Below are 22,113 nucleotides of genomic sequence, written 5' to 3'. Positions count from 1 at the left end.
AGAAGGTTATCTGGTCATGTTTGATTCGCTTAGCCAAAAAATCATTCTGCTCAGACGACCAAACAAATTCTGCATTATATTCATCGTTCCCAAAAAGGAATCGTCGCTGCATATTTTCTTGAATATTTCAAACGCACTGATTGAATCAACTGATTCGAAATGTTGAATCACTGGAAAAGATTCAGCGATTCCTTTTGGGCCACTTAAAGGGATAGTTCACCCAAAAATAAATATTTTTTCATACTCACTCTCATGTTGTTCCAACCCTTTGTGAATTTCTTTCTTCTGTTAAACACAAAAGAACATATTTTTGAAGAACCAATTAATTGACTTCCATAGTATTTTTTTCTTGCAATGGAAGTCAATGGTACTGTCAGCGTCAACTGTTTGATTACCAACATTCTTCAAAATATCTTCTTTTGAGTTCAAGGAAAGAAACAAAGGTTTGGAACAACATGAGGGTGAGTAAATCATGACAAAATGTTTGGTTGAACAACTTGAACTATCCCTTTAAAAGAGTCAGGATTTTAAGTGAATCAGTTTGATGAATCAGTCACCAATTACCTGTGCATCCATGCATGTGTGGTGTAGGCGGATCTTGTCAAATCTTTCCCAATGGATCCAGTCTGGCTCTGAATAGGCGGGATTTAGAGAATTAAGGTGAGTCAGGAATGGATTGCAAAACCCCTGGAGGATAATCGACCCACCCTGCCAGGTTCAGTCGTGTGGGCTAATTTGTGAGTATCTGTCTCCTCTGGCTTTTTTTTTGCTTCTTTACAACTACTTTATGGATCCTTATGTAATCATTCAAGCGTTAACTAGTAAAGCGTTTGTTTTGATTTCTACTTGAGTTTCCCGATATAGCAATTTCTTTCGCTTTCGTGAAAAAGTTTGGCTGTGTCTCAAAACATACTTTTATTTTGACCATTATTGGCACGTTTATAGTTGAACCGGTCTGAACAGCTTCTGCACAAATGTGTCTATTTATCTTTGAGCAATGTCGAGGATTTACTTTCACTATTTGTGATGTGCTGTAATTCGTGAAGTTAAAACGTTGAAGGAGTTTGTAATGCAGTTCTGACTTGTTCTGGCAAACGCTGACCTCTGTTTTGTCATTTTTATTATTTATTATTTTGAACAGTTGATAAAGCCAACAACAGCAGGCTTGGATATGGGGGAGACAGCTGGCAGGGAACAGGGGATTGTTACAAGATCTGCTGAGGTGAAAATTATTGAAATATTTTAATGCTGTAGCTACGTCTGGTTTTGCAACTAAGTTTTTAAATTGCATCTGTGGTTTTATTGTATAGTTTCCTCCCATACATTGGGATGATTGTATCATGAACTAGTTTTGCTTTTACCGAGTAAACCCTCTGTTTGTCTAGTATATTGGCTCATTTCCTGTGGATGACAGTTGTCTGGATGATCAGATTCAGCAGCTGCACACTCAGCTGAAGTCTCTCAAGGTAATGTGTGTGCTGTGAAATGAATCTCAGAGTATGTTTACTTTTTTATATGTGTTTTCTATGTTGAAGTTTGGACACTTGACTGAATTAGTTTTTAATGGTCTTAAAAGCCTTTTGATCTAGGTGTATGTGCTTGTAATCAGTTTTGTACACGCATATATTATGCACATGCGTCCATTTGGGTATTTAATCATTTTAATGACCGTTATTGTAAAATGTGGAAAATTATTCAGAACAATATTAAGAACATTACTACAATACATACAGTGTTGGGTAGATTACTGTAGTCTATTACTGATTCCAAATTGCGTGACAAAGTTGTACTTAGTACCGCAATCCACATTTAAGGTAATATACAGTAATCTGACTACATTTAGATTACTTTTAACCTTGTTTATCTCATTGATTTGTTGAACAGGATAAGCTTGTACCATATTGATATAAAAATACAAAGGGAAAGAAAATATATTTAGTTCTTTATCAACAACATGAAGTGCATTAAATATTACATTTACGCCAGGGTTTTCCAGACTGGGGGTTTGTGACTGAACAGCAGAGGGTCTGTGAGTTTAATGAAAAGCTATTAATTAAATCTCAAAAATAATAATAATAATAATAATAAATAAAAAAACAATCAAAATAAAACAATACATTTTATTTGTTTACCTGCATGTAATGTGACTATTAACCGACATCAGAAAATCGTGGACTTAATTGTATCATTATTATTATTATTATTATTATTATTATTATTATTATTATTATTATTGACTTAATTTTATTATTGACCTAACTTCTAACTTTAATCTCAGGGGGTACTTCAAGTAAATATATTAGGTCAAAGATGTTCAGCTTTTCCATGACATTTCTAACTATATTGTAAATAGTTTTCTACAGACCTTTGTTGAAAACATAGATTTTGATGAACCTCATAATACAGTGATTAAAGCAATTCCTGAAATATGAAACATCGATTTTAAAGGGTTATCTAGTTATGTTTTCAATCTGTTCCTTTTAGTGATTCAGTCGAGCAGAATTAATAATCTAATTAATAAAATAAAAAAAGTACTTTGCTATTATTGTACAATGTGGAAAAAAGTAATACTTTTTGACTGGTTATGTAGTTTACTAATGAACATCTGTATTTGCAGAACTGCAAGAGCAAGCGAACCGTCTCATTGAAATTCTCTGTCAAAGGAGTCAAAGTTTATGATGAAGATGAAAAGGTAAGATCATCTTGGGATTTCTGACGTTTCTCTTTGCGTATGTCAGATGGTCTAACTCTTTGGTGTGTATCTCATCAGACGCTCCTCATGGCTCACGCCATGTGTCGAGTCTCGCTGTCCACCGCCCGTCCGACGGATGCCCAGTTTGCCTTCGTCTCCCATAATCCTGGAAATTCTGATGCCCAGCTCTATTGCCACCTCTTCAGAGCCAGACATGCCCGAGCTGTAAGCCTCAACATGACAAAGCATCACATTTAATTGTTTGTAATATTGCACATCTGTTCTAGAATCAACAATGTGGTTTTAGGGTTCTCAAGTGTGATATTTAGAAGTGGCAAAACATATGATGTGCTTGGACAGTAACATTGCACACTAAAGAACAATAAGAAATAAATGCTCAACCGCTGCAAGAATTTGAGGGTGTTTTTCCCAAATAAAGGCCCAGTTCCTGAACCTGCTGCTTTGCCGCTGTTTTCAACTGTATTTTCTGGAGAAGCACCAAGAGGAAGCTCAGGATGAGTGTTCGGGGAACAAACCAACTCAAACGCCATCGCTGCTAAATCAAGGATTCCCTCTCAGTGTCAGCGCCTTGGTGTCTTTCCGCAGGGCCCCAACTCAAGGCCTGCTACCTGGGGCGAAGGTTTGTTCTCATCGTATCTAGCATAAAGAGCTTTTTGAAGTTTATTATAACCTTGATAAACTTTCAAATGAAATTTGTGCAAGTGACTTAGAAAACATTTGATACATTTGATTACTAGTTCAATATTATTGAATGAAGCCCAAAAAGGGCCTCTTAAAGTCAGCCTGTTCTCTTACTGGTTCTTTTACCACAAAAAAATATTTTGAATTGTCCCCCAATTATTATTATTATTTTTTTCTTATCAAATCATAAATTTGCAACTTGTTTTTTTTTTTACGCATTTACAAAAGGTTAAAAAAAAAAACACTTGAGCTGTAAGTTTGTCTAAATTTAGTCTAAATCATTTGATTAATTTTATATACAATAGCCTCTAATTTAAAAAAAATAAAATAATTTTACATAAATAGAATCAGGTTTGCTATTATCAGTTACAACACTGATGATGAAGTGAATTGAAAATGTTTTGTATTTGCATTTGGCTTCTAAATAGTGTTTTTTGTAAAAAAAAAATCTAATATTAGGTGTTGCGAACTTCTCTTGTTGAACTTTTATTTATTTTATTTAAAAAAAAAAGAAATATTGATAGCATGATGCTGTCAATGGAGCTTAAGTTGTCAATAACCCTCTATATTCCTTTAAAACTGCCTAATTCCTCAGTTTTTCCAATAATTGGAATACTGTACTGTTCTGCAGTGTTCATGTCGATTTCCCTGAACAGGTGTTCTCACAACAGAGCATGGAGCAAGTGAGCAGTCCTGAAGATGGTCCCACTTCCTCTCCCACTATAGTTCGCAAAATGGCGATCCGGACCAAAGAGCTGCGCTCCGGAGCGTATCGCTCTTTTACATGTACTCCCCTCAAACAGCGCCACCTGCAGGATAAACTGAGTGCACCACAAGGTGGGATAAGTGTTCATAGGACACTTTCGAGAGTGAGAGAGTTCTTTAGGTAATGCACACATCTGGTTAAAGTGGCTGGCCAAATTAAAACACAATGGGTTAATTTATTATACTGATCATTTATCTTTGGTTTTGGTGGTTGGTGAGTCAAAAAAGGTGGTGGGGATTTCCACGTTGTTTCTGCCAGTTACCACAAAATAATCAGTGTATTTTTTAAGTTTTTATATGTGTGTGTGTGTGTATGTGTGCGTATATTTATATATTATTTATTTATTGTGGGAAATGCCAGTGTGTTAATTTGTCTTTGCGTGGTTACGCCACGTCTGTAAACTGAAGGAAGACCCGGCTATATGGTGTATGCTGAGGATGTAGTTGCTTAGAAAAGACTTTACCTCTCGTTGGTTTCATATGGTTTACATAATCGGAGAATATTTTTTCAATTTGAATCAGCAGATAGCACATCCCCAAAAAAATAACTCCACTTGTAACCTGCAATTATGTTTTAAACCGAGATGGCCATAGAGAGGCAATAGATCTGTACTGCAGCTTGAAAATAATAATAATAATAATAAAAAGTTTATTTAGATAAAGTCAGTAAAAAATGTGTGCTACTCAGAATATTTGAACTTGTGGTCAGTCCAAACTAAGAACGCTGCAGTGTTTTCTTTTGCCAAAGAAAACAAACACGGACATAATTTGTGAAACCAATGAGAACTTGATTCCTCTGGGAATCTGAAGAATCTTTTCTTTTGTGAAACAGAAAAGGAACAGGCCAGTGCAAACGCATGCTTGTCTCGAGCTCCCAGTTTGGCCGAGACAGAAGAAGCTCTGGCTCACGCAGTGTGGTGCTGGGCTGGCGTGTCTAGGTCAGTATTGGTGCACAATGGCACTGCTGTCTGGTCTGGTAAACTTAAAGGGATAGTTCGCATTTTGTCATCATTTACTCACCCTTAAGTTGTTCCAAACCTGTATGAGTTTCTTTCTTCTGCTGAACACAAACAAGATATTTTGAAGAATGTTGGTAATCAAACAGTTGACAGTAGCCAATGACTTCCATAGTTTTTTGTTTTTCCATATTATGGAAGTCAATGGGGTCCATCAACTGTTTGATTACCATATTCTTCAAATTATCTTCCTTTATGTTCAACAGAAGAAAGAATTTCACACAGGTTTTGAACAACACGAGGATGAGTAAATGTGACCCTGGACCACAAAACCAGTCACATGGGTCCATTTTTTTAAAATTGAGATTTATACATCATCTGAAAGCTGTATAAATAAGCTTTCCATTGATGTATGGTTTGTTAGGATAGGACACCATTTGGCTGAGATACAACTATTGTAAATCTGGAATCTGAGGGTGCAAAAAAATCAAAACATTGAGAAAATCTCCTTTAAAGTTGTCTATTTATGTTCATGATTGTGCTGCATTCACTCACAAAAATGTTTTATATATTTACGGTAGGAAATTTACAAAATATCTTCATGGAACATGATATTTACTTAATATCCTAATGATTTTTGGCATAAAAGAAAAATCAATAATTTTGACCCATACAATGTATTGTTGGCTATTGCCACAAATATACCCGTGCGACATCCGACATGTGACTGGTTTTGTGATCCAGGGTCACAAATGAAAACATTTTTGGGTGAACTATCCCGTATAAAAGTTACAATCACAAAAATGTTAATGCATTATTAGGTTTTTTTTAAAGCAGTACCTTAATATAACTTTTTGCATGTTTCTCCAGACATGCACAATTCTTGCATGCATATTTAATTGTCATTTAGGCTCAAATAGAATCTGCTGTGCTTCACTGCATTTTTTTTTTTTTTTTTTTTTTTTTTGAGCTGATTTTGGAGAATTTATATCTTCACAACATATAAAAATAAGCAAGGTAATACATCAATGCCTGGTTTCACGGACAATGCTTAAGCCTAGTCCCAGACTTAAATGCATGTTTGAGCTGTTTTGCAACTTGCACTTTTCCTAATTTTCCTACAGCCTAATACTGGCTTAATCTAAACACTGTCTGTGAAACCAGGCCCAAAGGAATTCATTTACATGGCTTTTAATCCAGTACGTGTATTGTTCAGTAGTTTAGTGTTGAGTATTTGGTTTCCATTACAGCAACTGTAGTTCGTCACTCCTGGCAGATGATGTCTTGGGTTCCTTCCTCCTTTGTCCTCATCCCAAAAAGCCCAACCGTTGGTCTCTTACAGTCCGCTTTCCATCGGGACTGGTAACTCTTTCTGTTAAGAATTCCAAGGGGAAGTTCCGCCTTGAGGTGAGCAAAGATGAAACCTGTTTTTTTTTTTTTTTTTTTTTTTTCAGAAGTCAAATGTAGCAAATGTTTCATCTTCATTTACAGAAGTGCCACATTGAATTTGAAAGCCTTGCTGCTTTGATCGAGCACTACACAGAGTTCAGTGAGGAGCTGGAATGTTTTCTGAGCTGTGCCCGTGTCAACCACAGTTACGATTGGGAAGAGATGGTCAAAAAGAGTTTACGTACACCACAGGACAAAAAAAAGGGCACATTTAAAGACCAAAGTTGGGTTTGAATTCTGTCTTTCATGCTCTGTGATTTATTTTTTTATATAACCTTTTTTTTTTTTTTTAATGTATACTACATATTTTACTTGGTTTTAACAGTTACAGAGCTACTGACATGAGTAAACCTTCCTAACCAGGATCTTAAGTCATTGGCACAATTATTATTATTATTTTTTTGATATTTTGAATGGACACTTTGTTTTTGCCTGTTGGCAATAACCTAAACCCTTCTAAAGCACTCACTTTGTTGGTTTTTTGGTTAAAATGTATTTTCTAGGGAAACAAGCACTCATGTTTTTCATGTAAATGTCAAATTTAAATGTATACACAACAACTTTTGCGAAGATGCATACCTATGCGTGTACCCTGTATTATGTCTTTAAATTCGGTGTTGTATGCGTGTACATTGATTGCCTTTTTCACTCTCTTGGTTGTATATTATCACTAGTTTTAGATAACTTTTTTGTGATTACCTCAAATCCTGAATATATCCACTACCCAGTTAATGGGTTTTTTTTTTTTGTCGCTGCTTTAATATTGTTTACCTCTTGCACATTTCACCTCTAAAATGCACACTTTTCTGTTATCAGCTTTACATCAATGTAAATGTCTTTCCTCTTTGCATAAACTGATTTTACTGTCATTTTGTCTCCTTTTAATGTTCAAAAACTAGTAGAATACTGCCATCTAACCAGATATGTTACAAAATGAAATACGAGTAGATACTGTGTATGTGTGTGCGTGCGTGCGTGTGTGTGTGTTACATACATAGACACTCTCAGTGTGGTTAAAAATAAGGTAGTTTTTTTTTTTTTTTTTTTTTGCATTGACATACTCATTACTGCAAAGCCTATATTAATAACTTGTAAAGTTGTTTGATAATATATGTTAACTAATGACATTTTGTATTTTATGGTTTTAGATTAATAGTTTTAGTTTAGTTTTAATGTGGGGGAAATGTTCCGACGGAATGGTTCTTACATATATGTTAAAGTATACTGCGAATTTTGTGGAATATTTTGTGCTTAATTTTTATGAAAATAATGGTCTTACTGGTTTAAAAACATTTATTTTATGCACAAAATAAATGAACATATTTATTGATGCATGCTGGCTTTATTTATTATACTTTATGAAAATAATAAACAATATTCAGTACGCATGTCATTGGGGGCGCTCTCAAGTTTGGAGTTGCTAGGCACTGGCAACGCCGAAAGCCTCAGCAAGAGAAACACGCTGCTTTATTTGTTGTCACGAACCGCAGCCTGACCTCAAACGGGTCTTGACGGAACCTGGACCGGATGACAGTGTTCGTAAGCGTCTTTCCTAATAACAGAAGAGCTGCTTGTCTTCATGAGATGACCATGACACCCTGCAGTCTGATCTTTAGAGAGAAATGTCCATTTCTGTTCAGCAGATAACGTAAGCATCCGTCCAGATGGCATCTGAATCCGTGAAGGTGGTGGTCAGATGTCGACCACTGAACGACAGAGAGAAGGCGCTGAACTGTAAGATGGTGGTTTCCATTGACAGCAGTCACTGTCAATGCTTCATTGAGAAACCTGGAGCATCGGAAGAGCCACCCAAACAATTCACGTTTGATGGGGCTTATTATATGAACCATTCCACTGAGCAGATCTACAACGAGATCGCATATCCCCTGGTGGAGGTAATATTGATTTTTGTGTGTGTGATTGGTGGTCAGTGTGACAGCTAGATCTTCCAGGGCCAATTACTTTCCAGTGTTCATGTCCATATACTGCATATGGGTAATCTGAAACCTGCTGTCCCTTATCTGAAACACAACACCATAGAGTTTAAATTAGTCACGGAAGTAAACTACAACCCTTCCTATAATTGGTTATTTACTAGATGCACGTGTAAGTTGGGCGATTTAGACACTAAATATGAATTTCTATCTATCTATCTATCTATCTATCTATCTATCTATCTATCTATCTATCTATCTATCTATCTATCTATCTATCTTGTCTGTCTGTCTGTTTTTGCATCATGTACTAATCAGTGTAAAATATATTGTTATTTTATAAACAGGGTGTAACTGAGGGCTACAATGGGACAATTTTTGCTTATGGACAAACAGGGAGTGGCAAGTCGTTTACTATGCAAGGTGTTCTAGATCCTCTTTCCCAGAGGGGAATCATCCCTAGATCTTTTGAGCACATCTTTGAGACAATCCAGGTAACCAATTTGCATATCATGTGATTTTATATAGATAGGATGCCATCATAGTATAAAACCTAATATTCACTGACATAATATTCAATATGAATGACAAAGTAAAATATTATAAATACACTAACATTCAAAAGTTTGGTTAGTAAAATGTTTAGAGCCGAAATACTATATATTCATTGTGCTAAAGTTTTTAAGTGACATTTAACCTGAACTTTTCTATTTAGTGTGCAGAGAACACAAAATTCCTTGTACGGGCCTCTTACCTGGAAATTTACAAGGAGGAAATCAGAGATCTTTTGGCAAAAGACACCAAACAGAAGATGGAAGTACGTCTCTCCACTGATCACTCAAAGCCCATGGTATATTAGCCAAAATGGGCTGAATGTCTCAATGCTCTGTGTGTTTTAGCTGAAGGAGCATCCTGAGCGTGGTGTGTATGTACGGGATCTGTCCATGCACACGGTGCACAGCGTTGGGGAATGTGAGCGGATCATGGATCAGGGCTGGAGGAATCGCTCTGTGGGATTCACACTCATGAACAAAGATTCATCTCGTTCACACTCCATATTCACCATTCACATGGAGACCTGCAACACAGGTTTGTGTCTCAGTCACACATTTTAACTGAGTTCTGCATGAATAAATCTATATGCAACATCTCTGTAATCTTCATATGAGTTTAGATGCTGCAGGTAAAGAACATCTGCGTGCTGGAAAGCTCAATCTCGTGGACCTTGCAGGGAGTGAACGACAGTCGAAAACCGGTGCTACTGGAGATCGCCTTCAAGAAGCCACCAAGATCAACTTGTCTCTTTCAGCCCTTGGCAATGTTATATCTGCGTTGGTGGACGGTCGTTCCAAGTACATCCCGTTTCGTGATTCCAAGCTCACTCGTTTGCTTCAAGACTCTCTGGGCGGAAACACACGTACCCTCATGGTAGCCTGTCTCTCACCTGCCGACAACAATTACGAAGAGAGCATCAGTACTCTACGCTACGCAAACCGCGCCAAGAGCATCCAAAACCGCCCGGTCATCAACGAGGACCCAAAAGATGCCCTCCTGCGCGAGTATCAGGAGGAAATCAAGAAGTTGCGAGCATTAATCTCTGGGCAGCTGGCGTCTGCCAACCTCAGTTGTAAGAAACACAACATTTGTGTAAATTTGAATCTGTTTGAATAGTGAAAGAGCGCAATTTCGGCTTATTTTTGTCTGTTAACAGCATGTTTGGCAGGTCAGAATTCAGGAGATCTTCCAGCTGTTCTGTTGCGACCCCAGAGCAACACATCAGAGAGCGACAGTATAAAAGAGGTGTGTACTGGTATAAAGTCAATGGAAGAGTTTTAAAGTTGTTGTTTCTGCACTAGGATGAGGCCTTCATCTCGAAAGATCTTGAAGAATTTTTGAGGAAACTTTCTATTTTAATGTGTTGATTGGTTTTCTCATTGTCAACAGAAATACTTAAGCACTAACTCATGCATTATTTGCAATTTTTTTCCTGTATAGCATAGCATGGCGCTAGCATTGCAAAGGTCATGGGTTCAATTCCCACAGAAAGCAAGTTGCTTTGGATAAGTGTCTGCCAAATTCATAAATGCACATGTAAATGTAAATCTAGGAATATGAGAAGAAACTAGCGAGGCTGCAGGCCGAGTATGATGCCGAACAAGAGTCCAAAGTCAAACTCCAGGAGGACATTGCTGCCTTGAGAACATCATACGAGACCAGACTCTCTTCTCTGGAGAGGTCCAGAGCTAGTCGAATACACACCACTGGTAATGTTGAAACTAGTTTTCTTTCGGTACAGCTTTAGGTTCTATATCGTCTTGATCTGGTCGAATTGTCTTGGTATCTCTCCTTAAACAGAAGGCCCTCGTGTGGACCATCCTAAAGAAGAGCCCGTCACTGCACCTGTGGCCACACAAGAACAGGCGAATGTTGACCACGAAGTTCCCGAGGTGCTTTGATTTTGCCTAAAACAAGTAAAAGTCAAGTCAAATTTATTTATATGGCGTCACACTGTTTCAAAGCAGCTTCACAGAAAATCATGATGTTAATGCTTAGAATATCCTAATATCTAGTCACATTTATCAGATTAGAGCTGGGCGATAATATGGTTAACATTTTGTGACAATACTAACAATCAATCAGTTAAGATATGCTCTAGTACATGGGTGTGCAAACTCGGTTCTGTAGAGTTTAGCTCCTGGCCTCAACACACCTGCCTGGAAGTTTCTAGTATGCCAAGTAAGACCTTGATTAGCTGGTTCAAAGTGTGCTTTATTTCGGTTGGAGCAGTATACTATATGCGGATAAAGTTGGTCATACTTATACTTTATATAAAGAGCTGGGCGATAATACAGTTACATTTTGCAACAAAATAAAATTCAGGCATTTTGCTCTATAGTATATATCACTATATGTGAGTGTATGTATATATGCGGATAAATTGTGACAGCATAAACAATAATTCAGCCAAGTGATTTTTTGAATCTCACAAATCTAAACGACTCTTTTTTTGTGTAGGAGAGTCCGTCTTCTGCTGCTGCCAGTGTTAAAGGAGCTCCCAGTGGCGTGAGTTCGGTTTTAGCTACAGTTGTGGTCACCACACCAGATCAACTGGACCAGAAGCATGTTTTAGAAAGGTGAGATGCTCAGATAGCCATTTGTGGTCAAGAATTGGAGCAAATGCTATGGCGCATCCCTATTAATTTAGTGCACAAAGGCACCAAAAAGTATTTGAACACTTAAAAATGTATGAATGTTACATAACAAAAAAAATCTGTGCTATCTGCAGACAAATGATATTAGGTCTTTTCTCAGAACTAACATCAGCCAATTTTGCAATGACTGACTTTGAAATCTTTGAAATAAATGTAATTTGGTCGCATGTTTTTTTTTTTTTTCTGGATGTAATACAGTGACACTCAAATAGAGTTAAGGCCTGTTCACATAAGGAATTATAACTATAAAGATATAGTCCACACCAAAGCCGACACATGAATTTGAGGGAATTCTTGAGGGCTCAAAATGAAACAAATGGAAACTGAGGGGGCACATATCGCCTCATGGCATTTTGCTTGGTCCAAAATGAACTTAAATGCTGCCTCTGTTATATTTTGTTGGCCTAAAGGCTGCAGCAGCTGGAGCAGGAGTTTGTGGGTGGAGAGCAGGTGAGGAACGAGGAACTGAAGCAGAGACTCAGACAGAGGAAGACTCTGGCTGACCAGAGGAAGAAGCAGCTAATCGAAGCTCTGAGCCAGAGCAGTGAGGACAGCGACAGCGTTCTGCTGAACGTATACGATTCCATCCAGGAGGAAGTTCATGCCAAAAGCAGACACCTGGAGAACACACAGAAGAAGGTTAGAGCTTTTAGTACTAGGATAGTGTTTAGTATTCACTCAACATTCCACTGTTACTTAACATGCCGTTTTTCAGAAATTATGTCACATGAAAGTTGTGGAAACAAATTAGCAATTGCATATTGATTTGTATTATTTACAGTATATATAAAAATTAGTGCTGGGCAGCGATTAATCGCATCCAAAATAAAAGTTTGTGTTTACATAATAAATGGGTGTGTACTGTGTATAATTATTTTGTATATATAAATACACACACATGCATGTATATATTTAAGAAAACTGTTATTTATATATAAAATATTTATATTTAAATATAATATAAATTATGTATAAATATATATACAGTATATACATGTAAATATTTTTTAAATAAATACATGTGTGTAAATAATTATACACAGTACACACACATATATTATGTAAACACAAACTTTTATTTTGGATGCGATTAATCGCGATTAATCGTTGCCCAGCACTAAAAATTTTTTAAATCAAAATCAAATCACCTTTATTGTCACACTACCAAAACACAAAAAGTGTAGTGATGGGTGAAAGTCTTTGGTACATGGTCCGAACAGTACACTTACAAGGCATGACATTACATAAATAAACAAAAATATACAAAACAAATAAATATAAAGTACACAAAATACAAATATACACACAATACAGAATGTATACTATATAAATATACAAATATACACGCAGTATTTATGCAGTACAATATACACAGAAGTAGAGTACTGTATATATATATATATATATATATATATATGTGTGTGTGTGTGTACAGGACTAAATATTGTTTTGAAATAGTAAATGTATAGGATCTATGATCTACAATTTTAAAAAAAAGCATATAAAAAGCTTATTGTTTTTGTCTTAACTTCTAGATTATATTTCTAGTTTTGCTGTTGAGAAGAAACTTTAGAAACAATCTCAAATGTCCAACCATATGTTTATGTAATGAACAGTTGAAAGCTGCCAAGTTGGAGATCAGGGATCTTCAGGCAGAGTTTGAGATGGAGAGAGATGATTATCTGGCCACCATCCGGCGTCTAGAGCGGGAAGGCCAGCTCCTTCAAGGAATTTTGGAGCGCATGGCGCCCCTGGTGCGAAGGGACTGTAACTACAGCAACCTGGACCGGCTGCGGAAGGAAGCGGTGTGGGATGAAGAGGGAGGGACCTGGAGACTGCCAGAGGTTGTGGTGCAGAAAACCACCTTACCTGCAGGTGAAGTGCTGGAAAGAAAAAGGCTGCAGTGTGAAATTCCTGAGAATCTTGATGATCTTTGTTTAATCGATTAAAAAAATTAGATACTATACTTTTATATACTAGTTTCTAATGGGATTGTAGAAGGTTAAAAAAAAGAGATTGTTCTGCACCAAAAATGATTCAAAACAAATCATTAGTCACCAGTAACTACAAACTAAATCTATTTTTGTAACGATAATAATGAATCATGGAGAACAGGCTTTTAAATTGTGCATGTCCAAAAAAGGAAATGTGCAGGTGCACAAAAAAAAAAAATTAAATGTTTCAGTCAGTTGCTTGTGTGATTTAAAGGTATATATTCTATATATTCTCTCTCTTCTTGCTCTGCAGTGCCTCCTTCAGGTGCCATTGCCCCTGGCAGACTCTCAGCACGCAGGAATTCAGCCTCAGACCTTGTCGACCCTTTTGTGGTATTCAGAATTAACACTATTCAAACATGACTTCTGACATTTACACACAGATACACTACAAATGAATCAGATATACCAGTACTACATTCATGTACCATGTTCAATGTTTGTGTTTTTATACTTGAACTTGCTAGCTGATGATAATTTTAAACCTGCAATAAAGCAATCCTGTTACCTTAATTATTTGCATATTTATGAGGTGCGTGCATATATATTTAAATATATATAAATATTGCCTTTTCATTACTCCAGTATTTTTGCTTTGGCCATTTGAAATTTTGTACTGTTTGGCTGAAAAGATTATGTAACAAGTACAAAGCACATGAATATTTAATGAGGCAAGCATTGTTTAGTGTATGATTTGTTACCATTCTAGCCCTAATGGAGTTCACACTGTATAGCTCTGGAATTACAATCCAGAGTTGGCACTGTAAAAGCGCTAAAGCGTATGCTAGGGTTAAAAAGTGGTCTTAACCCACATAAAAAAATGACAAAATATGTTTGAAATGTTCTTAATCTTAACCCAGGGTTAAAAGCAGACTGGGTTTAAAAAAGATGTTAACCCTGGGTCAAGTGTAGTGTGAAAAGTGTTTAATATCCCTAGAATCTTACTTATGAAAATGAAAAACATCCATAGCTTTGACTCATGTCCAAATGACTCTCTTTTTAGCAAGAAGTGGAGGAGGATCGCTACAAGGAAATGTTGAAACGCAGTGATAGCCAACATATCGCCACTAACTACTTCAAGCCAAAACGGACCAGTCAGCTGTTGGCCGGCGACTCTATTAAAAACACAAGTAAGAAATTGATGTAATATTAACTTTACAGATTCATGTTAATTTGTTTCTCTCATGCACCTGCGGTATGCTTATAAATGTTGCTAATTCTAATCATTTTGTCTCAGTGAATTATTCTGGTTCAGTCAGTAATGGTTCAGCCCACCAGACCTCCAGTGGGTCCAGTTTGTCTCCTCTAACCGTGGAATCTCTCCCTCCGCGGCCCTTCCGTTTGGAGTCCCTTGGAGTCCCACCTGCACACGGCAAAGTAAAACGCAAGAAGAGCAAGTCACTCATCCCAACTGAGGGCAACTGACAGGACACGGCTTTACAAAACCTTTGTATATATAAGAGAGTCCAGAGCTTTATATATTTTAAAGCTGCTGTTATCTGATTTTATTTCATATGTACATATATAAAGACATATTTTATTGTATTAGTGCTTAATGACATACAGGGTAATTTTGTGACCTAACTTCTTTTCATTTTAAATGTCACATAATGGAATGTAAGCACTGTCTAAAACATAGGAATTTTAACTAATACTACCTGAAGTAGAAATAATACCTTTTGCTGCAGTGTTTTTATTTGACACTGAAAACCCATGCTGCTGTCTGTATTATTAAATAAGTATTTTTGTCCTGAACAACTGATCTTTTTAAGATTTATCCCACAAACAAAAATGTCTAATCACTAGGGATGTTTCTAAGTATTTCTATGTATTTTTTCTAAGCCACTTATATAGAAGTGACTTTTTAATGGATAAAATTAAGTCTTGTTCCTATGGGCCGATATTAACATGCATCTCATCAGCAATATAAAATGGGTTGCAAATGTTGCTTTGTGTTGTTTAAATTCCTTCTTTTTTTTTCTTTTGGTGATTCATCTCTTGTAGCCAGACTCAAAACAAGTAGGTATGATAAATCCTAAAAATATTGACATAATTGCTTGTAAATTAATGTAAATGAATCATTCGATCTGACCTTAAGATGCAACCTTGATTAAAACACAATAGTGATAGTGACCTGTGCCCAGCAAACAGTAATCACTGTAATTAAACCACTCAGTGAAAAGCACTATCAATCAGACTGAAGCCAAGCGGAGGACCATTTAATATAATAATAGGTTTTTCAACAGCCTACTCACAAAGTTCACAATGTACAAAACAATGTATTTAACAGTAGGGTTGTACTTTATTTTACAGTCCTGTTCCCCGTGTACATACCATGTACTTATTATAGTAATTACAATAACTAGGTACTAACCCTGAACCTACTCCTAAACCTAACCTTAACCCAAGTAGTTACCTTATTACCCAGTACTTTCTTAGGTAAGTGCATGTTCTGTAAAATGAAGTGCAACCAACCGTACTGTATTTTCCATGTATTTTTACTGATCTATTTGCACTGGTATTAAACTTTTTTTTGCTATCAAGCTCAAGCATATCACCTGGAAAGGTTAAAATGATTGGTTATGCAAAGCACATTGTTTGGACATGGATATAGTTTAGGCATAATATCTGCTATCTGATCATAGAGCACAGCAACCAGACACTGAAACCAAGTGAGACATTTTATGCTGAAATTATTGCTTTATTCTCATGTGTTAAGTGGTTAAACATTGTCATAATTTATTGCTGCTTTCCGTGTGCATTATGGCGTGTATTCGATTAGACAAGCAACCGTGAAAGGGCAACTGTTAACTGAGTCAATACAAACAGAAGGAACCATTCTCAGTGTAAGTCATGAACTAGGTCACATTCCGAGATAAAGAACTTTAATGACAGATGAATCTGAGAGGCCAGGTAACATGAACACCAGTCTGTTAATGCACTAATCCACCGAAGTGCTGTGTCAGATCTCACTGGCCGGCATGTAAAATGAGGAGTTTGACTGATAGCTGATCTTTGGGAGACAGGGTTCCTCGTGTTCAAGAGTCTCTGGTGCAGGGGACATACTGCATTTTATTTGTAAAACAGGCTTATTCATACAGACAGATTTTCTGAAAGCATGCTTTCAATAGCAAGATCAAAGAGTAATTTAAGGCTTATCTACTTACAGCCAATTCGAAATTAAATATGCTTAAGTTCACCTGGAAAAGTAAACATACATTGAAAACTATTGACAAAAGACAATGGACCCTTTTTGCCCACGAGATCTCGCTGAAATTTCGCTAACGTGACCGCACCTTTCGTCATTATTTAGGTTCAGTAAATAATCAACTAAAATTAATGCTAAAAGTGAAAAGTGCTAAAAAAGTGCCAAAATTTCTGTGCCAATAGTGCTACCAAACGGAATTTCAAAAGTAAGGACCATTTGTCCATCAAATGCCGAAACTCGCGACATTGGATGTTGCTATTTTGCTTGAGATGTTCAAACAAACAAATCAATGTTTTAAAAGCACTTGTCAAACATGAGATCGCTGCAATAGCAAACCACAACGATCCAATCAATCAAGTCCCACCCAACATTTTTTCTTGGTTGATTTCACTCACAATAGACAAGAAAAGACAATCACAACTTCTGTTTCATGACCATTTCATGCTGTCTTTAAAAACCGGAGAGCATACAGACTACTAATCTCATTTTTTCAGTAATCCAAGCTTTCGTAATGCCTCTCTCCGATCTTTTCCGATGCTGGGAACCGGCACATTTAGGCTTTTGGAATGAGATGATGATACGTGCAACGAATCTTTTCTGGCAGTTGATTCATTAGCATCTATTTGAGTGTCTTTAAGGTGGTTCTTGGTCCCTGCTTCAGAGGAACATGACTTTTGATTCTTAGAAACCTGATTTATGACTGTGATGTTAGAACCTGACAGTCCCATCCCAGGGAGTTCCAGTGTGGCAGATTTCCCGGTTGAAGTCATATCAGCATTTTGCGGAGGTGAAGAAGCTGTGGCAAGATCGCTCACAGACTTCTGGTGGAGAGGACTGCAACTTTGTATTGGCTGGTTTATTCGTCCTCCAGATCTTGCAGGGATACTTGGATCAAGACGTTCACTTGTGGTCTGGTTTTGCTCCAAGTTTGCTGGGGATTGGGAATGCTTTAGTTGTTGACAGACTGGGTTCTGTGTGTCCTCCTTGAGGAGACCTAACTTGCTAAGAGCCTCCACTCTTACTTTCTCTGGGTTCATTAATTTATCTACTGTCAATACCCCAGAGCAAGGCATGGTTGAGTCAGTCTTAGTGTTGGAGGCTTCTTCCTGGTTCATTGGGACTTTGTGTGTGGTTTTCATTTTAGGTTTAGGGGCCACAGGTGGAGGAGTGGGCTTGGAGCCTCTACTTGTCACAGCCTGTGAGTTCTGGGTAAGAGTTTGGGATCCAGAGGTGTCTCCCACTAGATCGTTAGTTGTAGAAACCTGCTGTCCTACGGTTTTGGCTTCAGTTCCATTGGTTTTCCGCATCGATGCACTCTTGCGTAGCTTCACCAGAGCCTCATACGAAAGGGGTCCTCTACGTGCCACATTCTCTGGCTGCTCATTATTCTGGTGTTCTTCCGCTGTATCTTTGCTGCTTTTGATTTTATGCGGAGGTGGTATCATAACCACACTGACCTCTGAGGGAACTCGTGGAGCTTCTTGATGGAGCTGGGCACTTCCAGAAGCCACTTTAGGTGCCGTCTTTTTCTGGGATGCAGCTAATCCAGGTCTGGTTTGAATTTGGGAGTTACGGTTCGCAAGGACAAATGGTGTAGGGACCATAAAATTCAGAATTTCATTTTGCACCAAGCTGCTAGATGACAATGGACCTTCAAATTGACTTTTGGGCACATCTACAATCAAGAAATGTATTTTAGTGTATTATCAGAAATAGTTAGGAGTTAGAAATACTAAAAGAGCTACTGTTTAATGCACCTTGACTAGGGACCTTGTTGAGTCCTATTGACGCAGAGAGGTGGGCCGCTTTGTTAGCCACGTTTCCTCGAGCTGGCAGCTGCTCAGACTCGTCATTGGACAGGCCGCTGTCATCCTCCGTATCCAGTGACTGAATGGTCTCCTCTAGGTACATGAGACAAGCCTTCTCCTCAGCAGAGAGATACTCCAGACTTTCATCACTCTGAAACAAAAATTGCTCACATGAAATTTGTGACTGGGTCATAATATGTGTGATGAGTGTGAGGTGTAAAAGGATAGTTCACCCAAAATGGAAATTTTCATTTATTCACTGTCATGCCATCCCAAACCTGTATTTCATCTGTGAGGGATGTGACTTGTCTAAACAATGAAAGTCAGTGGTGTCCAAAATAACATTGAACCCCTTTGCCTTTCATTGCATGGACAGAAAAAACCTCCCCAGTTTGTAAAAAATATATTCTGTTGTTTTCCCCAGAACAGATTTTTGGGTCAACTATCACTTTAGCAATGTTTCATCCACAACTTCTAGATATATACGCATCAAAACAATGTATCTTATAATATATACAGCATGTCTTCAAATTAATAAAATAAAAGTATGTCTTACAAAGCATGAGTTGAAGCTGACCACACTGTCACAGCTGCCATTACTGTCAATCTCACCCACTGTGTCATGAACATTGCCATCTTGCGACAAATCACGTATCGGCATTGCAAATTATGAAAAGTTCTTTAAAAGTGTTGATGAAACTGCATTGCACCTAAAAATAGAATAAATAAAAAATGCAAATTTAGTGTCTGGATATGCATCCTTTGGAAAAGTTTGGTAGAGCAATTGTAGAACAATCAATTAAAAACAATCATATACCAAAAAGGTCATGAATTTAAAAGAGCCAGCAGCAATTATTTCTGTGTACAGTATATTAAATGATCAGATGATACTGAATGAGATTACAGCAGACGTTACACTGAGCTTCTTTTGTTGGATCAAGTCCGGCATGAATGGAAGACAATGAATCATCGGTTTGTTTAAAGATAAAGATAAAAAAGAAATTCATCTCATCATGTTTAATTCTTTGACATTTAGTAGAAATGGTTTAATTTATTACAGCTTATAAAAAAAGATCAGAAAGAACTATGTCAATACACTTTACTTTATTAGTTGTTACGTAAAACGCTCTCACTGTTGTAAATTTGAATATGACGTGGATGATGATAAAGCATTTTTTTATTTCAGTGATGGTGTATATTGTGTGATATCATGCAAAATTAAAAGCAAACAGGTTTTCTTTGTGGATAGAAGAAAGGGGCAGTTGTAGTTAGATAAAGAATAAAGCTATCATCAGTATTGTAGGACATACTTGTTTTCAGATCCCACAAATTAACATTATATTTAAGCGCTGTAATAATTTAACTGTAATCAGTGAATCATATCTCAATGGCTGTAAAAGCAAGGTCCATTTTTACCGACATAATAAACCCACTAACCTTTTTCTAATGTGGTTGTTAATCGGATGCTTGGTTCTTTTTGTAATTGTAACACAAATATGCACTTTGACACACCATAATGTATTTTATGTAGCTCTAGAGAATTCATATCTATGATCATAACACTAATAAATTTCATGACTTTACAGGGTATATGACTGTATTACACAATACAGCACACAATGTTATCTGGTCTAAGGGTGTGTGAAACTCTCACTGTAAGAGACTACACTGGAAATAAATTCACAGTGTTTTAACACTTGGGTAAAAAAAAACACTTGGGAAAGACATCATACAAAAATGTAAATTCCATCATCATTTACTCACCCTTATGCTGTTCCTAAACCTGTATGAGTTTCTCTCTTCAACTGAACACAAAAGAAGATATTTTGAAGAATGTCGGTAACCAGACAGTTGATGGACCCCATTAACTTCCATAGTATTTGTTTTACCTACTATGGAAGTCAGTGGGGTCCATCAACTGTCTGGTTACCGACATTCTTCAAAATATATTTTGTGTTCAGCAGAAGAAAGAATTTCACACAGGTTTGAAACAGCTTGAGTGTGAGTAAATGATGACAGAATTTACATTTTTGTGTGAACTATCCCTTTAAGTAAATAATCAATATTGCTGAACAACTTGAAAAAATAAGAGCAAGTGCTATAAATTAAATTGTATTTTATTTGATACATTTCAGTACATTATTTTACAATTGCAAAATTAATTTATATTCTTCTCTGCTTAAAATTCCTTATTTGCCAACCCCTTTAATTAAAATCTTAAGAATACTCATACACAGAAATAAATATATGAAGCCTGAAACATGGCTTATTAAAAGCTTACCTTTAGTGCAGAAACGAGTTAGATAGCAGCTCAGCAGGTTCACGTTCTACAGTGTCAGTGTCACTGTCAGGTAGGCTACTGTACGTCAGTAGCCTACTGTACATAGGGAAATATTCGACCAATCATTTTCGTTTTCTCCTACAGCAGCCAATTAGAGAACAGACAATAAAACTAACGTTCGTCTCAAAATCAAAATCTTTAGATACGGCGGGGGGGAAAAAGATGCGTCAATACACACTTATTTACATATACGACTTCTCTGCACACGACTGTAATGACAAACACATGATGACTGAACGTGTCAAGAGGATCACCTGCAAATCCTAGTTAATCGCGTTATTAGGGGTTTCTTAAAATAACATTAATTTAATCCCCGTCAACTGGAACTGATTTGATCCTGTTTCACTGACAGATTCATTATGTTTTCACACCATCTATATACAGACTATTGAGAGGTTTTAACATTTACTTCTTTATCTATTTTTATGCTCCTGGTCCAATCATGACTAGTTACTAGATACTAATAATACTTATTCCAGTAGTGACTAAAATTAAATAATTACTACCTAATGAACGAGATACAGGATCACAGTCAGCTATAGTTAGAGTGTATGGCAAGCCGTTTTAGCCTTAAATGTTCTCGTCGTAATTGCATTTTTACTATTAATAATTAAATTAAAGAGCTCTACAATTCAATTCTTACTAGTAACAATTTGTAGAGCGTTCTAATAATTTCTAGTTATATAAAATACTAGTTTAAGGAATAAATGTTAAAAGGCATATGCAAACCAGATTTTTACACTTCTAAAGAATATCGAGTGGTATGCGCCTGCGCAAAACTTGGCGCCATAATGCAGTAGGTTGGCTGACCACAATGGTTGGTTAACAAGGCAATGCGACTGTTTAATTTACATGTTACTAGGTGGTTGTGAGGCCATTCAAGACCTTATGAGGTCAGCATTGGGTTTCCTGTTTCAATATGAATTATGAATTGCTTGGCAAAATAAAATAATTATGGTTAGGTTTGTACAAATCAGTGTTGGGCAATTATAGCCTATTAGTGATGCTTTCCTTAGTAAACACCACTAATTAGTTAAGATTTAGGCACAAAA

The 22,113-nt window shown here is 36.8% G+C and overlaps 3 protein-coding genes across 7 annotated transcripts; 2 read left to right on the top strand and 1 right to left on the bottom strand.

Moving 5' to 3' along the window:
• Nucleotides 1–607: 607 nt before the first annotated feature.
• sh2d5 (SH2 domain containing 5) lies at nucleotides 608–7,433 on the top strand. The gene is made up of 10 exons (XM_084101611.1): nucleotides 608–737; nucleotides 1,142–1,222; nucleotides 1,386–1,466; nucleotides 2,618–2,692; nucleotides 2,771–2,917; nucleotides 3,132–3,332; nucleotides 4,051–4,231; nucleotides 4,992–5,097; nucleotides 6,366–6,522; nucleotides 6,607–7,433. The coding sequence occupies exons 2-10, from the start codon at nucleotides 1,172–1,174 to the stop codon at nucleotides 6,796–6,798; spliced, it is 1,191 nt and encodes a 396-aa protein (XP_083957737.1). The 5' UTR covers nucleotides 608–737; nucleotides 1,142–1,171; the 3' UTR covers nucleotides 6,799–7,433.
• A 583-nt stretch (nucleotides 7,434–8,016) lies between these two features.
• kif17 (kinesin family member 17) lies at nucleotides 8,017–15,606 on the top strand. Of its 4 annotated transcripts, none has more exons than XM_084101602.1 (15): nucleotides 8,017–8,099; nucleotides 8,208–8,459; nucleotides 8,846–8,992; nucleotides 9,214–9,315; nucleotides 9,398–9,587; nucleotides 9,673–10,125; nucleotides 10,210–10,298; nucleotides 10,606–10,762; nucleotides 10,854–10,945; nucleotides 11,514–11,632; nucleotides 12,121–12,349; nucleotides 13,327–13,585; nucleotides 13,958–14,037; nucleotides 14,708–14,834; nucleotides 14,942–15,606. In XM_084101602.1, exons 2-15 carry the CDS (start codon nucleotides 8,229–8,231, stop codon nucleotides 15,127–15,129), a joined length of 2,463 nt encoding a protein of 820 aa, XP_083957728.1. In that variant the 5' UTR covers nucleotides 8,017–8,099; nucleotides 8,208–8,228; the 3' UTR covers nucleotides 15,130–15,606. The 4 variants fall into 4 exon arrangements, with proteins under 4 accessions (XP_083957728.1, XP_083957727.1, XP_083957729.1 ...); XM_084101601.1 differs by having other exon boundaries at nucleotides 8,019–8,103; XM_084101603.1 differs by having other exon boundaries at nucleotides 8,036–8,459; nucleotides 10,222–10,298.
• A 303-nt stretch (nucleotides 15,607–15,909) lies between these two features.
• Nucleotides 15,910–21,313, bottom strand: LOC311074079 (uncharacterized protein). 2 transcript variants are annotated; one of them, XM_084100369.1, is made up of 4 exons: nucleotides 21,002–21,313; nucleotides 19,277–19,430; nucleotides 18,670–18,871; nucleotides 15,910–18,587 (listed from the first exon to the last, which is right to left on the bottom strand). In XM_084100369.1, the coding sequence occupies exons 2-4, from the start codon at nucleotides 19,379–19,381 to the stop codon at nucleotides 17,395–17,397; spliced, it is 1,500 nt and encodes a 499-aa protein (XP_083956495.1). In that variant the 5' UTR covers nucleotides 19,382–19,430; nucleotides 21,002–21,313; the 3' UTR covers nucleotides 15,910–17,394. The 2 variants fall into 2 exon arrangements, with proteins under 2 accessions (XP_083956495.1, XP_083956496.1); XM_084100370.1 differs by lacking the exon at nucleotides 19,277–19,430 and having other exon boundaries at nucleotides 16,385–18,587; nucleotides 21,002–21,295.
• Between the last annotated feature and the right edge of the window lie 800 nt (nucleotides 21,314–22,113).

Source organism: Abramis brama (assembly GCF_963993115.1).
Source record: "Abramis brama genome assembly, chromosome: 23".
In the NCBI taxonomy this organism is placed as follows: Eukaryota; Metazoa; Chordata; class Actinopteri; order Cypriniformes; family Leuciscidae; genus Abramis; species Abramis brama.
This window is presented reverse-complemented; position numbering and strand designations above follow the sequence as displayed.

What these genes read in the sequence shown, in the direction of transcription:
- LOC311074079 (XM_084100369.1), bottom strand. Translation starts at nt 19,381, where the DNA reads ATGCCGATACGTGATTTGTCGCAAGATGGCAATGTTCATGACACAGTG. An exon ending in TCAGCTTCAACTCATGCTTT is followed by an intron (nt 18,872 to 19,276) that starts GTAAGACATACT and finishes TTTTTGTTTCAG; the next exon opens with AGTGATGAAAGTCTGGAGTA. An exon ending in CAACAAGGTCCCTAGTCAAG is followed by an intron (nt 18,588 to 18,669) that starts GTGCATTAAACA and finishes TCTTGATTGTAG; the next exon opens with ATGTGCCCAAAAGTCAATTT.
- sh2d5 (XM_084101611.1), top strand. Translation starts at nt 1,172, where the DNA reads ATGGGGGAGACAGCTGGCAGGGAACAGGGGATTGTTACAAGATCTGCT. An exon ending in GAGCCAGACATGCCCGAGCT is followed by an intron (nt 2,918 to 3,131) that starts GTAAGCCTCAAC and finishes TCCCAAATAAAG; the next exon opens with GCCCAGTTCCTGAACCTGCT. An exon ending in TGCTGGGCTGGCGTGTCTAG is followed by an intron (nt 5,098 to 6,365) that starts GTCAGTATTGGT and finishes TTTCCATTACAG; the next exon opens with CAACTGTAGTTCGTCACTCC.
- kif17 (XM_084101602.1), top strand. Translation starts at nt 8,229, where the DNA reads ATGGCATCTGAATCCGTGAAGGTGGTGGTCAGATGTCGACCACTGAAC. An exon ending in TCGCATATCCCCTGGTGGAG is followed by an intron (nt 8,460 to 8,845) that starts GTAATATTGATT and finishes TTTTATAAACAG; the next exon opens with GGTGTAACTGAGGGCTACAA. An exon ending in ACACCAAACAGAAGATGGAA is followed by an intron (nt 9,316 to 9,397) that starts GTACGTCTCTCC and finishes TGTGTGTTTTAG; the next exon opens with CTGAAGGAGCATCCTGAGCG.